Below are 18674 nucleotides of genomic sequence, written 5' to 3' on the forward strand. Positions count from 1 at the left end.
TACCCTGTCTCTTTAAATGCCTTCCCCGTCCTTCTGCGCCTTTGGCGGGTGACGCCATCAGCATGCGCCGTCCGGGGCGCTTCGCGCTCTGTGCAGACCCACGTCTATTGAGCGCGACGGGGTCGGGAGCGGCGGCAGTGGCGGGCGCCGAGGATGTAAGTAAGGGTGGCGGGGGATCTTGCGCCATCCGGCCTGGGTGAGGCGTCGGGGGGCCCCGCGATCATCTCCGGGCCTTTAGAGGAGGGGCCTGGCGCTGCGGAGCAGGATATGGCAGGTGGGGATGGGAAGGCTGTGACCTAACCCTCCCCGGAGGAAGGAGCCCTGGGGGAGGGGTGTTTGGAAAACCTGCCTGGGAGTTTAGGGCTGGGCCGCAGAGGCACCTCTCCTTCCTCATGCTTACGGGGATCGCTGTGCACTTGGGCCAGGCCGCCCCGCTGGGGTTTGGAGCGGGGATGGTGAAGCTGCGTTCCCTTGTAGCTGTGGGTCAGGGGTGGGCCGCTCTGGGACAGGGTGCAGGTTCCAGTACTGCCCTCTCCCGCCATATTCTCTGTTCTGCTGTATCTGCTAATTGCAGGGGCAGTTCTAGGGGAGGATCCGCCTCTGTATCGATCCTGTTCGGGGCTGCTTTTCTATCCCTGTTTCTCAGCCGTCATCGTGGCCACGTTCATAGTAAGGCCGCACATGTTCTGTGGTCACTAGCAAAACCATAGTGCATCTGGCACTGCAAATTACAGCACATTTCCCCTAAAAAACGCTGTGCAAACTGAGAAACAGATTGAACACAAGCATGTATTTATCTGGGTATTTCTGTGGTCTCTATTGCTATAGTAGCTAACTGCTCCTTGTATGCTAATGAATTTAACCTTTTAACACTTCTAAAAGGAAATGTTTTCACCATTTTCCAAATGGGGACTTGGAGCACAGAAAGACTGAGACTAAATGACTTGCCTTAATACCTAAGACCATACAGGAAGTCTTTGTCAGAGCTGAGTTTGCCTCACCCATCACTGAAATGTAACTTTACAGGAGTAGAGCTGCAGTGCACAACTCCCTAGAGCAGGAAAGTGAGAGAGTAAAGTATCAAACCTGCATATTCTGTATGACTTTTGCTTATATTTTTCATTTAGATATTAGGTGTTGCAGAAACTCTCATTTGTTAGTGGAGAGGTTTTCTTGGTAATAAGTAGGAAAAAAGCATATTGCTTGCATATGCATGTATATGTTTTTCTGTAGATGTATACATAACTTGTTTCTGATGGAATTATTTTCCAGTGAGTGTTTGCTAGGAACAAAGTTTCAGCCTGAATACACGTGATAACTGGGTGAAAGTCATGTAGTCTTGTCTCGTTCACTGAGATTCAGTTTTGTCTCATCGGAAAGTAGACATTTGCAGTCAATTTGTTGATTGTAAATAAGCAAGACAAAATGAGTTTCCATGGGGGGGAAGGGAGACAATGGGCAAATTGTACTGCCCCAGAAAATCAGTGTAAGAGAATTGCAGATTCAAAGGACAAAACAATATGAAATCCAGAAAACTACATGGAGTGTATTTGTATTGCCAAATTTTATGGCAGTGTAATGTGTCTAAATATCTAGCTTCATTTTTGTTAGTAGCATTATGTATCCTGTTTTATGGGTCTGGCAGTGCATAGTCACTTTTAAAAATGCAAATAATGTCCAGTCGCCTTCCAAATGTTTAATGAGTTGACTAGGATAAGAGATACTGTATACAGCTTATGACCACCATAATGGTGACTGTTAAGTTGGCTCTGTAGTGAGCATAAACTAAACAGGAGCAACCTACCAACTGCTGCTAATGGCTATTAGGTCACATACCTCTGGCACCTTATTAAATGGTAAGCAATCCACCAATTTAGTTAAAACATGAAGATATATTGGGATACCATATTATATATGGGATAAAAGGACCTCTTATGGATTGCACCTATGGTTCAGCTCATGACTAATATTTTAATATGAATTAATGATGTGTTGATTTCTGTCCTTTTATTTGTATCAAGAGTACAAAGAGATCTGTAGGGGTGGATGAAATTTGAGCCCCATGTAGGCCTTCCACCAAGAGAGATTTGAACATGCACTGTTACAGTTACAGCAGTGCATCAGACTGGTTCCTCAGCTCAGTCCCTTGCTTCCAAGGCTGGCAGAGCAATGGAGGCAGCTTGCATCCACTGAAAGTAGGGACACAGAGTGCCCTATGTAGCTCTTGGGAAACACCCCTTTGTTAACCAACATACCTTGTGGCAGCAATTGGCTCTAGAGGAAGCGGTGCTTAGTCCTCTGAGGGGTGGATGGCTGCCACAAGGCAGGTTAGGAACACACACACACCTGTCGGAGGAAAACTCAGGGAAAATCCATGTTTTCTCTGTCAGCCATACGTCTCGGCTTGCTAATTTGTACCCTTTGTACTCTTATGAAAATGTCAGCTGACACCTTGAAGCATCCATATCAAGTCTTCAGCAAGATGGACGGTGTGTATCTCTGTGTGAGCAGGCACAGGTGTTTGGCTCTAATAGCAATGTAACAATGTGAGTAACTACAGTACTGTGTGTACAATATGATACTGTCAATATCTCATTAGCTGACCCCCACTTCCTGTTGCCTTTATTGAAAAGTAGGTTTGTTGTTTTTGCCAATACATTAATTTCTTGTTTCTAAACCCTTTTATCTTGTCACTAGGCCGCTCTTTGGAGTTTATTGCACTCGATTAGGGATCGTTTCTCAGAATCAAGGAGTTAGAAGTGAGATTTGAGATAAGTGAGGCCCATCCAGTGCTGCTTGGGACGCCTCAGAAGGGAAAATGGAGTTTTCAGGAATGAAAAAGAAGAGTTTGCTAGGATTCAAAGAAAATAATAAAAAATCCAGCACTAGGTAATAATTCTGTCTGAATTTTCGAGGCTTATCCCCACTGGGGACATGTAGGATACTAGGGTGTTTCCAGTGAGGATGTGGAATTGGAAATGTATCTCTCTTCTCACAATGAGAATTTTCTTAAATTACACCTTTGACTTCCTTCTTTAAAGTCTCTCTGTAGTATGAACTTTTGTGATCTGTGTTTTTAAAAAAACTAAAAAATCCTAGTGCTCTGGCCCTGCAATGGTGGTTATTCTAAGTTGGCTTTAAAGTTCAGTGTTTTGTTTGTTTGTTTGTTTTTTTTTTTTTTTTAAGTGAAATAATTTCTTTTGACCTTTTTCTTTTTAAAGGGCTCCCTCTCCAACTAAGCGCAAAGATCGGACTGAAGACAAATCCAAGGACAGATCCAAGGACAAAGTGTCCACCAAGGAATCAAGTGAAAAGGATCGTGGTCGGGACAAAACGCGCAAAAGGCGCAGTGCTTCCAGTGGTAGTAGCAGTACCAGGTAACCAGAGTTTCTGTAGTGCATCCCAGTGATAGCCCAAATAGTAGTGAGTTGCGATCCTGTAAAAATGCTACAAATCTGCTTTGTGGTTCCCCATATTAGAAGACTCCTTGGGGGATTGTGTTGCTAAAAAGTGACCCTCTTGCTTTATCAATGAGTATGCTTTGCATAGAGTGCAATCTCTCTCTTGGCTGAAATAATGTTAGCTGTGAGGTTGAGCTCTCGTCACTTTAACCACCAATTCTTGTCTTGTGCTTACCTGGAGACGATATTCAGCTATGCTTTCCCCTGTGTATTCTGCACTCATTTTTTTTCCCCAAAAGGTCCCGCTCCAGCTCCACTTCCAGTTCAGGGTCCAGCTCCAGCACTGGTTCCAGCAGTGGGTCCAGTTCCTCCTCTGCATCAAGCCGCTCTGGGAGCTCTAGCACCTCTCGTAGCTCCAGTTCCAGCAGTTCCTCTGGATCCCCAAGCCCCTCTCGACGTAGACATGACAACCGGAGACGTTCCCGCTCCAAGTGAGTTTGATTCATCCACTTAAAATTATCAGGTGGTTGGGAAGTTGCCATGGAGTGTGTAGGCTTGTGAACAGAGAACTAATCTATCTGTTTAAAAATAAGTTGCCTGCTTTATTCATATCCCAGAGATATAATCTAGCTATTGCTTGAGCATGCATGCCACCTGCGCTTGTAACATAACTACATGTTCTTCAGGAAGGAGTTTAAAGATCTCATTAATTCATAACTGACTCTCACATATACCACACATGCAAAATCACGTATCTAAAATGTATCCATGCCTGATTATTTGGGATCTACAGAAGGTGGGGCATATTAGACTGTTTCTCTGCATACTCTGGGACTTGTAGTGGATTGAAACTGGTGGGAAAAATTACAAGGAATCATATTTTTCTTTAAGGTAGAGATTGAACTGAGTAGAATCTGTTTCTTTGTTTCTCTAGAATTCTTCACCTTGGGTATAACATGAAACTAGTGCCGTGAATAAAGTCACAAAATCCTAAGTTGTCTAGTCCAGTTCCTTCTGAGTGCAAGACTGTTCTCCCCCCAAAAGAAGTGTTTGTACTGGACAGTTGTTTGGAAACAGTTTGATTTTTTTTCTCCCCCACAAAGGTGCTATACAGGCACAATGTTTCATTTACTCACGTAGATGTGGACTTTAGGAAGGGCTGGAAACAAGTCTTAAAAGTGTGAAAATTTGGGGTCTGTAACAAAGGCCTTGTGTATGTCAGGTACTTTGCTTCCCCCACTCAGTCTATTGTAATCGGTTCAGTATGCTTTTTGGTGGTTTATTGATATTTGCCTTAGGCCACCCTCAGAGCTTCTTGTTTGTATTGTTATAGTACAAAAAGCTCCAAAGAAGGATTAGGGTCCCATTGTGTTAGACACTGTACGTGCATGTATCAAAAGTTATGGTTCCTGCTTAATGCACTTACAGGCTATGGCTTTGATCCTGCAAATGGGCGCAATTACAATAGCCAAGTTAATCGTGTGTTTGCAGGATTGGGATGTAAGTAATTTTTCAGCATGTTTCAGATCTTTATAGTGACTGTGATTGTAGACGTGAAAATAACTGGCTTTCCACATCAACGGGTTGGGGGATGGGTTAGGCTTTTGATGCCCAGAAAGGCTGGGGGAGGTGTTCTCAGTTTTGATATCCAGGAGGCAGTTGAGGCTTTTGCTGGTAGACAGGGGGTGCATCTTTTTCCGTACTCTCTTCACTTTAAATTCTGGGGGTGGGATTAGATTTGACTTGATAGCAAGTAGGTGCCAGCTACGCCCTGCCAGTACCTCTAAAAATGATAGCAGAAATATCAGGCTAATAAATCTAAAATGCTCAGTAGTGAAATAGCTAGTGTTGTCATATTAATTTGTCAGATTTCAGAGCCAACATTCCAATGAAATTATTGGGAACTTTTATCTTCAAGGTGTTCCCTCCCCAAGATATAGGCACACATTCCTACAGCATCAATTTACATTCACTTCACATTGTGAGGGGTATTTTAGCAACTATAAAGATTATAGAATTAACTGTTTCAAATTAAAGGTTTCATTTTTTTTGGAGTACAGTTATGTGCCAATTTAAAAATACTCCACAAACATGCAGCAATTTAAGTGATTGCATAATCACATGGCACCAGGGTCTCTGTCTAGAGAGCAGAAATCAGAGAGCTCTGAATTGCTAGATCTATAATTTGCCTGTTTACTGTGCCCATGTCACCTCCTGCATCCCTCACTGTTCTTTGACTTCAAAGGGGTAAAGAATAATAGCCTGCTGTCTCTTAGGCTCTGTCTACGCTTAGGAAATTTAGGAGAATTTTCCCCCATGACCTAAACTGATGTTAACAATGCTAGGAGCCATAGTATCATTGGGATTTCAGTTGCAGACATAATTTTCAGTACTGTCCTCTAACTCTGCTGGGAGTTACTCTGACCAATATGGTGTCAGCAGCCATAACTCATCTACACTAGGGTTCCCATTAGCAATGCTGTGAAACTTTTCTAAAATGTCCTTAGTATAGATGGGCCCTTATTCCCATGCCTTAGCTTCTCCCATCCCCTTTATGCAACCCCTATAGTGTGATTCTTTCTCTTAGCAGCCACTAATTTGAGCAGTTAAAGTTAATAATACTTGCATTTAACTTTACCACTTCAAAGCACTATAAACAGTCTTCACCAGTGTGCCCTTGTGAGGTAATATTCCCATTTAACTGATTGGAAAACAGATAAGATCCATTGGTTGATACAGACATACCATTTGAAAACTGAGTTTTCAAGCTTTTAGATGGTATCAACCTAAACCTGTCTGGGATAGCTGCTAAAATTATGTGGAAATGACTATTGTGAAGGGGTTTTATTGGCGGACCAATATAAATGCACCTTCTCCCCCACCCAAATATAATTTGGCTTTTTGCCTGTAACGGGGGTGCAGCTGGCCCTCTCTGGCTTCTGTCCCTGCTGCACCCGCAAACCAGCCAGAGACCTCTCTGTTGGTGCAATCACCTGTGCTCTTTATTTACAGTTTACTTTCCCACCACCTAGCTACAGCTTCAGTATCACAGCCCCAGGAACTGCTAGCTCAGTGGTTCTCAAACTTTTGTACTGGTGACCCCTTTCACATAACAAGCCTCTGAGTGCAGCTTCCCCCCCCCCCATATAAATTAAAACCACTTTTTAATATATTTAACGCCATTATAAATGCTGGAGGCCAAGCAGGGTTTGTGGTGGAGGCTGACAGCTCGTGATGCCCCATTTAATAACCTCGCGACCCCCTGAGGGGTCCTGACCCTGGGTTTGAGAACCCCTGTGCTAATTCCTGCAGCCAACAGAGAAGAGCTCCTACTCCCTCTAACTCTCTGGCTCCTCCCTTTCCTTCTCCCACTTCGGCTTCCTTCCTGCCAGCCTTTATGTAGCCCCTGGCTAAAGAGGCTGGCAGCTGTTCCCCGTTTGCCACTCAGGCCTGGGCTTACTCAGCCAGCTCTAATTCCCCTTTCTTAATTGCAGCTGGTGTGACAGAGGCCTGGCTCAGGGTTCCTTAGCCAGCACCCTGTTACAGTGCCCCTTCACTTATTTGTGATGTACGTAGAGGGTCTGAAATATTGTTTCCAAAAGTTTATCTGCTTTTTTTTTAAAACAGAAATTTAGATCTTATCTACCCTGGCAGACTTTGACTGGTGAACCTAGTGTATTTGAGATCACAAGTCAAGAAACTGAAAGCTGAGCAATAGCAAAAAAAAATTTTTTAAGAAGTATTTAAACGCATCTGTTTTTGAGAACACGCATGTAACTCCAGTGGCTAATAAAACACTTGAGAGAAAGGAAATCTGTTCAACACTGAACACTCCGTCATTATGGCAAATCCCAAAGGATAAACTGTTCAGGAAGGACAGGCAGGGCAGAAAAGGTGGGGGAGTTGCACTGTATGTAAGGGAGCAGTATGACTGCTCAGAGCTCCGGTATGAAACTGCAGAAAAACCTAAGTGTCTCTGGATTAAGTTTAGAAGTGTGAGCAACAAGAGTGATGTAGTGCAATAGACCACCGGACCAGGGGGATGAAGTGGATGAGGCTTTTTTCCGGCAACTCGCAGAAGCTACTAGATTGCACGCCCTGGGCGACTTTAATCATCCTGATATCTGCTGGGAGAGCACTACAGCGGTGCACAGACAATCCAGGAAGTTTTTGGAAAATGTAGGGGACAATTTCCTGGTGCAAGTGCTGGAGGAGCCAAGTAGGGGGAGAGCTTTTCTTGACCTGCTGCTCACAAACTGGGAAGAATTAGTAGGGGAAGCAAAAGTGGATGGGAATCTGGGAGGCAGTGACCATGAGTTGGTCAAGTTCAGGATCCTGACACAGGGAAGAAAGGTAAGCAGCAGAATACGGACCCTGGACTTCAGGAAAGCAGACTTCGACTCCCTCAGGGAACTGATGGGTAGGATCCCCTGGGGGAATAACATGAGGGGGAAAGGAGTCCAGGAGAGCTGGCTGTATTTCGAAGAATCCCTATTGAGGTTACAGGGACAAACCATCCCGATGTGTAGAAAGAATAGTAAATATGGCAGGCGACCAGCTTGGCTTAACAGTGAAATCCTTGCGGATCTTAAACATAAAAAAGAAGCTTACAAGAAGTGGAAGATTGGACAAATGACCAGGGAAGAGTATAAAAATGTTGCTCGGGCATGTAGGAATGAAATCAGGAGGGCCAAATCGCACCTGGAGCTGCAGCTAGCAAGAGATGTTACTCTTAACAAGAAGGGTTTCTTCAGGTATGTTGGCAACAAGAAGAAAGCCAAGGAAAGTGTGGGCCCCTTACTGAATGAGGCAGGCAACCTAGTGACAGAGGAAGTGGAAAAAGCTAATGTACTCAATGCTTTTTTTGCCTCTGTCTTCACGAACAAGGTCAGCTCCCAGACTGCTGCGCTGGGCAACACAGCATGGGGAGTAGGTGGCCAGCCCTCTGTGGAGAAAGAAGTGGTTCGGGACTATTTAGAAAAGCTGGACGTGCACAAGTCCATGGGGCCGGATCCGTTGCATCCGAGAGTGCTAAAGGAGTTGGCGGCTGTGATTGCAGAGCCATTGGCCATTATCTTTGAAAACTCATGGCGATCAGGGAAGTCCCGGACGACTGGAAAAAGGCTAATGTAGTGCCCATCTTTAAAAAAGGGAAGGAGGAGGATCCTGGGAACTACAGGCCAGTCAGCCTCACCTCAGTCCCTGGAAAAATCATGGAGCAGGTCCTCAAGGAATCAATCCTGAAGCACTTACACGAGAGGAAAGTGATCAGGAACAGTCAGCATGGATTCACCAAGGGAAGGTCATGCCTGACTAATCTAATCACCTTCTATGATGAGATTACTGGTTCTGTGGATGAAGGGAAAGCAGTGGATGTATTGTTTCTTGACTTTAGCAAAGCTTTTGACACAGTCTCCCACAATATTCTTGTAAGCAAGTTAAAGAAGTATGGGCTGGATGAATGCAGTATAAGGTGGATAGAAAGTTGGCTAGATTGTCGGGCTCAACGGGTAGTGATCAATGGCTCCATGTCTAGATGGCAGCCGGTATCAAGTGGAGTGCCCCAAGGGTCGGTCCTGGGGCCGGTTTTGTTCAGTATCTTCATAAATGATCTGGAGGATGGTGTGGATTGCACTCTCAGCAAATTTGCGGATGATACTAAACTAGGAGGAGTGGTAGGTACGGTGGCAGGTAGGGATAGGATACAGAGGGACCTAGATAAATTGGAGGATTGGGCCAAAAGAAATCTGATGAGGTTCAACAAGGATAAGTGCAGGGTCCTGCACTTAGGACGGAAGAATCCAATGCACTGCTACAGACTAGGGACTGAATGGCTAGGCAGCAGTTCTGCGGAAAAGGACCTAGGGGTGACAGTGGACGAGAAGCTGGATATAAGTCAACAGTGTGCCCTTGTTGCCAAGAAGGCCAGTGGCATTTTGGGATGTATAAGTAGGGGCATAGCCAGCAGATTGAGGGACGTGATCGTTCCCCTCTATTCGACATTGGTGAGGCCTCATCTGGAGTACTGTGTCCAGTTTTGGGCCCCACACTACAAGAAGGATGTGGATAAATTGGAGAGAGTCCAGCGAAGGGCAACAAAAATGATTAGGGGTCTGGAACACATGACTTATGAGGAGAGGCTGAGGGAACTGGGATTATTTAGTCTGCAGAAGAGAAGAATGAGGGGGGATTTGATAGCTGCTTTCAACTACCTTAGAGGTGGTTCCAAAGAGGATGGTTCTAGACTATTCTCAGTGGTAGAAGATGACAGGACAAGGAGTAATGGTCTCAAGTTGCAGTGGGGGAGGTTTAGGTTGGATATTAGGAAAAACTTTTTCACTAGGAGGGTGGTGAAACACTGGAATTGGTTACCTAGGGAGGTGGTAGAATCTCCTTCCTTAGAAGTTTTTAAGGTCAGGCTTGAGAAAGCCCTGGCTGGGATGATTTAATTGGGGATTGGTCCTGCTTTGAGCAGGGCGTTGGACTAGATGACCTCCTGAGGTCCCTTCCAACCCTGATAATCTATGATTCTATGTAGCCTTCTTGCAGATTGAGCGCCACTTGGATCAATTTCTAGTTAGGTCTTTAAGGTGGTCTGGCTGGATATTTGGTTTATATCCATCACCGGCAATCTTATCTTAAGCTTTTGGCAACAACACGGTTGTGCTATGTAGGAACATTCCTTGCTAAGCTTGCTTCATAATTCATTGGTCTTCCATCCTAATAACATGTCCATAGACAGAAAGCTGCCAAAACCAAACCTGTGCTGATGGAAGTGGTTGCTAGGTTTGGCTATGAACCCAGCAAGACACTAGCTCGTCTTCTGTTAATGTATGAGAACTCACAGTACGTATGCTCTAGATCCCAAGAGGTCCTCCAGCAAAATCAGAAATAAACAGATTTGACATTCAGGATATTTCTGAATTAAAAAGCAAGCAAAAACCTTTTAAACTCTCCGTTCCTGCAGATTTTTTAGACCCTTATTTATTATAAAGAACCAAAGCAAGATACAAGTGTGGTTCAAAACAATCCTTTGCAAGTCACCTTTATGTGTTATGGGTAAGGCTGTGAGTCCATCACAGAAGTCACGGATTCATGAAGCACCAGCAGGGGGCCCGAGCTGTGCGCTGCGGTGCCCCCCAGAGCACCTACACCTCTCTCCCCCACCGAAGTTTTAGTTAGGGGTATATAGTAAAAATCATGGACAGGTCACGGGCCATGAATTTTTGTTTACTGCAAGTGACCTGTCCATGACCATGACTAAAACGTAGCCTTAGTTTTGGGGATTGGGTTGTATGTTACCAGGAGATTTGATAGTTCTGTGATATTCAACTCAGGTCGAAGCCACCCAAGAGAGACGAAAAAGAGCGGAAGAGACGGAGTCCATCGCCCAGACCTACCAAAGTGCATGTTGGGAGACTCACCAGAAACGTGACCAAGGTAATGGCCTGCCCCTCTTTATCCTTGAACTTTCACATCTTTGGGAGAGTGATTTGAGTTTTTTTAAATAGTATCTTCAGAAACAGTTTATTACTAGCTTGCAATCAGGTGTCACTGTGTTAGAAGTTCTTACATTATCCATACGCAAGGTTGAGGTGCATTGGCAGACCTGTCTGTGGGGAAACTTGCATGGCACCAAGAGCAATTAATCCATGCCAGGGTATGGTTCTCAAAAGACCTGTATGCCATGTCCCAGATCTAGTGCCCTGTGCTATTAAGCAGGGGACTTGGATTTAAACCCTGTACTTGGTTTCCTGGTTCTCTCGCAGGGTGTTGTGTAGCTTACATTTGTCTTTGTTGGAAGATGAAGAGTAGCTGACCCCTTTGTTGAAAAATTACAACTGGAGGCCAGCTGAGAATGTCTGCAACTGATCTGCAGGAGTGGTGCTCAGTTCAGTCCTCCTTGCCAGATAATTGTTTTGGTGAGGTGTGAAGCCGTCATAGAGGGAACATGTAACTATATGATGCTATATAAATGATCGTAAATGTTAGAGAGAAAATACATCTGTCATCTTGAGCGTTTGACCTCAGACAGCCCCTCTCCTTGCCATTTCCCACATAAACTTCATGATTTCATTCATTCTTTCACTCCTGACCAGTTTACCACAGCCTAGATCCTATGGCCTTTTTTGAGGAGGGTAGTCAGTAGATATTTGTCTACGGCTTGGGAATCCTGAGGAAGAAGCTGAGTAGGCAGCAATAGAGGGCTGGTAGGAATTCAAACTGTATCCATATCCAGTTAATAAGATTGGTCTTCCTTGATGTTGATACTGGTTTTTGATCTTGTTTTGGGTATGCCTCCAGTTTAGCATTCCCTATCAATACCATCTGGTAAAGTGGGAATTGGCAGTGTCCTTAATAATCACTGTTTCTCTCTAGGATCACATCATGGAAATATTTTCCACTTATGGGAAGATTAAAATGATTGACATGCCAGTCGACAGGTTAAATCCACATCTCTCCAAGGGTTATGCCTATGTGGAGTTTGAGAATCCAGATGACGCTGAGAAGGCGCTGAAGCATATGGATGGAGGTAGATACCGGATGTTGTGCAAAGAAACCAGCAGGACTAATAGAAATCCATGGAGGATATGAGGGTTGATACAAATGAGTTAAAAGGATCATTGCCCTGAGTTGCCCTATCAACTTTTGTGGTTTTACAATCTCACATTCTTAATCTCCCCCCCCAATGTCTTTCTCTTCTCTATTGCTGGGTGACGGACTCACACAAGCAGTGAAACTGACCATACAGGGGAGACAGCTAAACTGAACTTACATAAAGCACTGCCTCACAAAGTCAAATGACCCAAAAAAACCCAAACTCTGTCATCTGAACTGTTGCTTGTCAGAATAGTAGGTTCTAAACCTTTCATGGTTTTTAGGCAGAAGTGATTTTTAAGTTGACTGTCTAAATGATTTACTCAGGGCAAGATGGTGAGTCAGTGGCAAAGTTGGGGAGAGAACCTAGCCCTCTTGATTCTTGCTGCAACCACTAGATCACGAATGCTCCAAACATACCAAAGCAGCAACCTTGTGAGGATGGAAATCTGTAGCAGGGGTGCAATAGTGCTGTGTGTAGCACACTGGTGCTGGAAATTTGTAGCTCATTCTTTTTCTTTTTAACTGTAAACAGGACAGATTGATGGTCAGGAGATCACTGCTACAGCTGTACTGGCACCTCGGCCTAGGCCACCTCCCAGGCGCTTTAGTCCACCAAGGAGGATGCTGCCACCACCACCAATGTGGCGTAGGTCGCCACCTCGCATGAGGAGAAGGTGAGCCATATTTTATGAAGTACCGTAGAAATGTGTAAGCTAAAGAGGGGTGTGGTAGAGTTTAGTTCTTGGCACCAAGTATCTTGTCTGTGGCACAGATTTCATCATTGGTAACTTTGCCTCCCTGGGCTTGATTTCAGCAAACCTTATCAGTGACTATTAAACCTGGAGACTGATCATCTTCACTCCTCGTTTAGTAAACACAAACTCTTAAAGATCTGTTAGAAGCTGGTGTTACCACTGTGGGACATGATTGGAGATCTTTACTGAGCCGTGCTCAGAACAGCTTTTGGAGTTTTTGAGACACCTATTTCTTTACATACCAGGGCCTAAAACTTAGATTGACCTAGCTATATCACTCAGGGCTGTGAAAAATGTCATGCCCTGTGTGATGTCGCTATGTCGACCTAACTCCCAGTGTAGACGCAGCTAGGCTGACAAAAGAATTCTTCTATCAACCTAGCTACCACTTCTCGGAGAAGTGGACTGCCTACATTGCTGGAAAAACCTCTTGTGTCTATGCTGAAGTGTGTGGTAGCTATGCTGCTGTAGTGTGGACATACCCTAGTAGCTGAGTTAACATGATGTAAGATCCACAGTATATCCATCAACCACCAAACTCTGCTTATTAATGTCCTTCAGATGTTAGCTCTTGTATTTTCCCTCCTTCATTTAATCTCTGTCCTTCCCTAATCTTTGTACAGTAAAACCTCAGAGTTAAGAACGCTTGTCTAGGAGGTGCAAGCCCTACAGGCAGGGGCTGTGGAGGTAGTTCCTCCAGAACTGAGAGGGAAAGGATTCTACTCCTGCTATCTCTAAATTCCCAAGCCGAAAGAGCGCCTGAGGCCTATCCTAGACCTGCGTTGCCTCAACAAGTATCTCAGGAAACTGAGGTTCTGCGAGGTTTCTCTGGCCTCCATCATTCCCTCACTAGATCCAGGTACACTGCCCTCGATTTGAAGGACACATACTTCCATACCTCCATCTTTTGAGGACACAGGCACTTCCTTGGGTTCATGGTGGGCCACGGACATTACCAGTTTACAGCACTTGCCTTTGGCCTCTTGGTGGTCCCGCAAGTCTTCACGAAGTGTATGGCAGTAGTCATGGCCCACCTCTGGTGCCGAGGTATACAGATCTACCCATACCTTGACGACTAGCTGATAAAAGGCTTCTTGAGGGGTTAAGTCCACCACAGCATCTCGGTACAAGCGACTTGCAGAGTGCTGGGCCTCCTAATAAACGAGCAGAAGTCAACATTGGGCCCGGTGCAAAGAACAGAATTTATAGGAGCTGTACGCGACATGTCTCATCCCAGGGCCTTCCTGCAGGAGGCCAGGTTCAAAGCCATGTCGGATTTAATCACCTGAGTGTCAGTGCACCTGCTGACACTCCTGGGTGTTTCTGTGTTTGCTAGACCACATGGCGGCATGTACCTACATGGTGTGGCATGCTCAACTGCACCTCAGACAGCTTCAGATGTGGCTCCTGTCGGTCTACTTGCTGAGCAGGCTCCATCTGGACTCTATTCTCACCATTCCAATGTCAGTCCTGGTTTCCCTGACGTGGTGGTTAGATCTGGCCTTGGTTCTATCTGGAGTACCTTTAGAGTCCCCATGGCCTAAGTTCCCTCTAAGCTACATGGACAGAGGCGCCTCTCCCGCAGCACGGACCTGCCGCAGCAGGGAGCGGTGCCTCTCTTTTTTTTTTTCCTCTCTCCTCTCCCTGCCCAGGTGCTGCTGCAGGGAGAGAGAGCTGTGAGGGAGTCCTCTCTCCCTGCTGTAGCCCCCAGGCAGCCTGCACCCCAAACCCCATATCTCTGGCCCTACCCCAGAACCTGCACCCCCAGCCGGAGCCCTCACTCCCTGCACCCCAATCCTCTGCCCCAGCCCTGAGCCCCCCTCCCACACTCCAAATCCCTTGGCCCCACCCCCACCACATGAATTTTGTTATGTGTACCAATATGGAGGCGATGTGTGAGACATCACCTTCATATTGGTACACATAACCAAATTCATTCCGCACATGCGTGGGAAAAATTAGAGGGAATGCTGCCCACGGTCCTCAATCATGCTGGTATGAGATGCGTTGGACCTGGGGTGAGGGGCAGCCTCAGGACCCAAGGTCTCTGGTTGAGGGACGAGCTGTCATTACACATGAATGTGAAAAAACTCAGGGCAATATGCCTGGCCTGTGAAGTGTTCTTTCCACAGCTCTCAGGCAGAGAGGTGCAAGTATCAATGGCAAAGTGTCAGTGTTTTATATCAACCAACAGGGAGGGGCACACTACAAGATCCTCTCTCAGAAAGCCATCAGGCTCTGGGATTTCTCTGTGAAGCACTCCATTCACCTGGCGTTCTCGCATTTCCCCGGAGAGTGGGACGTGTTGGCAGATCACCTCAGCAGGTTGTTCTCCTCTTACCAAGAGTGATCTCTCCACTCGCAGGTCACCAGCATCATCTTCCAGAGGTGGGGGACTCCCCAGGTGGACCTGTTCACCTCTGTGCAGAACAAGAAATGTCACCTCTTTTGCTCTAGGCTTGGTCAAGGCAAAGGCTCTCTCTCAGATTCCTTCCTCCGGTCATGGTCGGATGGCCTAGGTTCTTCTAGGTGGGAGGGATAGCTCAGTGGTTTGAGCATTGGCCTGCTAAACCCAGGATTGTGAGTTCAATCCTTGAGGGGGCCATTTAGGGATCTGGGGCAAAAATTGGGGATTGGCCTGCTTTGAGCAGGGGGTTGGACTAGATGACCTCCTGAGGTCCCTTCCCCTGATATTCTATGATTCTGAAGATCAAAAGGGACAAGGCAAAGGTCATCCTGATCACCCTAGCATGGCCTCGCTAGTATAAGTTCAGCATGCTCGTAGATCTCACAGTTGCAGCCCTCTGGACTTCCTCTCAGACCAGACTTGCTGTTGTAGGACCACAGGGAACTGCTCCATCCTAATCTAGTAGGCCTGCATTTGATGGTGTTGCTGCTGCATGGCTAAATGTGGATGAGACTGCATGCTTGGTATTTTGCTAGGTAGCAGAAAGCTCTCTGCTAGGGCAACCTACCTGGCCAAGTGGAAATACTTCACTTGCTGGGCAGCTGAGCAGAACCTGTGCCCATCACAGGCATCCTTGCAGTCCCTCTTGAAATATCTCCTTCATCTGAAGCAGCAAGGCCTTTCACTGTCTTCAATCAAGGTCCATCTGGTGGCCATCTCGGCATTCCATCCCTGACCTGAGGAAGATTGGTCTTTGGCCAGAAGATGACAAGCAGATTCATTAAAGGGTTGGAGAGGTTCTACCCACAGGTCCGTGATCCGATTCCGCCTTGAGACTTAAACCTGGTCCTTCTCCTTGTGCTCCTCTCGTGGAAGTTCAGTTTCCTGGTGGCAATCACTTTGGCCAGGAGAGTTTCAGACCTTCAGGCCTCCTTACGCTGTGTTCTTTAAAGATAAGGTTCAACTGCGTGTCCACCTAGCCTTTCTACCCAAGATGGTATTGCAGTTCCATGTCAACCAAGACCTTTTTCTGCTGGTCTTCTTCCCAAAACCGTATAAATCAGAAAAGGAGGAAAGATGCCAACACTCTCTGGATGTGAGAAGGGCCTTAGTCTTCTATGTTGACCGGATAAGCCCCTTCTGCAGATCCATGCAACTGTTTGTCACAGTTGTGTATAAAATGAAAGGTCTCCTGGTGTCCTCCCAGAGGATCTCGTCCTGGATTACGGTCTGTATCCGCGCATGCTATGAGCAAGCGAAAGTCCTGCCTCTGGCCGTTGTGAAGGCCCATTCTACCAAGGGCACAAGCGTCTTCAGCGGCCTTCCTGGCGCAAATACTGATTCAGGACATCTGCAGGGCTGCAACATCATGGTTGATTCAAACGTTCATGTCCCATTATACAATCACCCAATAGGCTGGAGACAATGCCAGTTTTGGGAGAGCTGTGTTGCTATCAGCACGCTTGTGAACTCCCAGCCCACCTCCAAGGACACTGCTTGTGAGTCACCTGACATGGAATGGACATGAGCAAGCACTCGAGAAAATAGTTGCCTACCTTTTGTAACTGTTCTTCGAGATGTTGTTCATGTCTATTCCATGACTCGCCCTCCTATCCTGCTGTTGGAGTTGACGGCAAGAAGGAACCAGAAGGGCGCAGGGCTGATCGCGCCCCTTATACTGCTACATAAGCATAGGCTTCCAGGCGGTGCTAGAACTGGCCCTATAGACACCACTGGGGGAAAAATCTCCATGCATGTGGCGTGCACACGTTTGACATGGAATGGACATGAGCAACACATCTCAACAACAGTTATGAAAGGCAGGTAACCATTTTTTCTTGGCTTTAAGTTCATGATATCTTCTTGTTTTGTGCTTCCCATTAGATGCATGTATATAGGTCCGACAGAGTCAGTTAAGATTACTGGCTTCTGTTTGTAGTCCAGGCTCTGTCCCTCTTTCTGTTTAAGGGAGAAACTCTGTGAAGTTGCAGTAAGCTAACAGTTCTGCAGTGTGATAAAGAAAAACAACGCAAGTTTAATGCTGGGAGCCACAGGGGCTGTACTGCTGGTGGTAGTATTGGCACTGGAGTACCTAGACTCCCTGGATTCACAGGTTAAATACCAGTAAGATCAACTTAGCTCTTTGTTTTTCTGTGAAATATAAATAGAGTATAGTGCTCTTTACTTGGGTGGTGCAGGGTCTTTCAGGTGAGAATTTAAAAGTCCACGGTCCAGTTTGTTCTCTCGTGGCTTGCCATGGTATCCTTGTTCAAAATATTCCCTCTTGCTGAGTTGTGTGCTGTTGAGCTGCCTCCTTCCTTCCCAGAGATGGCTGCATTTCACTAGAGCTCTTTGTATAAAATATTTTGGGATCCTTCTAGTGCTAGATGCGTGTAAAATAATTTAAACCTGTTTTCCTTGTCTCCTAATGAAACTTTTCTCGTCCTTTTCTCTGGCAGATCCAGATCTCCAAGACGCAGGTCTCCTGTTCGCCGACGGTCAAGATCCAGATCTCCAGGCCGAAGACGTCATCGCAGCCGCTCCAGCTCAAATTCTTCACGATAAAGCAAAAAGGACTGGACAGCTTTTTATTTTTTAACTTAAATCCCACCAGACTAAATATTGTACCTTTTTTATAATGGGCCTGGGTAAGGGGAAGTGAGAGAAATCGAAACCTGGCAGTGAAGGCAAATTAAGAGGAGGGGGTTTCCTGGCCAGTAGGCTTAGCATGCCATGCAGAAAAAACTAAAATACTGACCTCTTTTGGGAATCATAAGGCTGGCTACTACAAAGAGACGGGGTGGGGTGGGGTGAGGTGTTATCCATCTCAAGACATCAGTGCAGATCTTCAGAACTGGTGGTACCCAAACACAGAAATCCGCCTCAAACTTAAATATTCAGTTGTCATTCTGCCCCCATGCCCTGAATAGTGAGATCATAAATTTCTGTTTGCACAAAGAGGCAGGGTGCTGCAGACTTGCATGACATTGAAGGTGGTGATTTTTGGCCAGTCCCACTGCGTCATCTACTGCTTGTTAGAAACAGGCCAAGAATTGAAGGACTGTTTTGTAACGGCCCTCTTTAGGGATCCCCTTGCCCTTCCTGAAGGGTTTTGGTACAAATTTCACACACAACCCTCTACCAAATGGTGTAAATGTTTCCACCTTTAGAAAACACAGTACAAACTGGCAACACTATCAAAACCCCACCTTACTGCAATGAAAAGGGGGTGGTTTGAGACTGATGCTGTTTGGATTAATTTGGGTAATCTTGCAAAAGGCAAGTAATTTACCATCTATTGTACAGTCAATCTATAAAGTTTGATTTTTTTTTTTGTATAACTTTGTAGCATCTTAGGTCATGTTGTGTTTGTATTTGTGTAGAATGACTATATTGAATAAACCAATAGAGTTGAGATTAAAGAATATTCATTGGTTCCTTCCCTGTAGACTATTGGCCTTACCTGTACATTGTGGGGGTGAGGTAGCAACTCTAACAGCTCCTTTTTAT

The 18674-nt window shown here is 45.7% G+C and overlaps 1 protein-coding gene across 2 annotated transcripts; it reads left to right on the forward strand.

Moving 5' to 3' along the window:
- On the forward strand, nt 1-18590 carry RNPS1 (RNA binding protein with serine rich domain 1). Of its 2 annotated transcripts, XM_074965774.1 has the most exons (8): nt 4-155; nt 2698-2889; nt 3222-3377; nt 3701-3892; nt 10739-10841; nt 11781-11934; nt 12535-12676; nt 17624-18580. In XM_074965774.1, the coding sequence occupies exons 2-8, from the start codon at nt 2819-2821 to the stop codon at nt 17727-17729; spliced, it is 924 nt and encodes a 307-aa protein (XP_074821875.1). In that variant the 5' UTR covers nt 4-155; nt 2698-2818; the 3' UTR covers nt 17730-18580. The 2 variants fall into 2 exon arrangements, with proteins under 2 accessions (XP_074821876.1, XP_074821875.1); XM_074965775.1 differs by lacking the exon at nt 2698-2889 and having other exon boundaries at nt 1-155; nt 17624-18590.
- Nucleotides 18591-18674: the final 84 nt, after the last annotated feature.

The sequence above is a fragment of the Natator depressus genome, chromosome 10 (assembly GCF_965152275.1).
Source record: "Natator depressus isolate rNatDep1 chromosome 10, rNatDep2.hap1, whole genome shotgun sequence".
Lineage (NCBI taxonomy): Eukaryota > Metazoa > Chordata > Testudines > Cheloniidae > Natator > Natator depressus.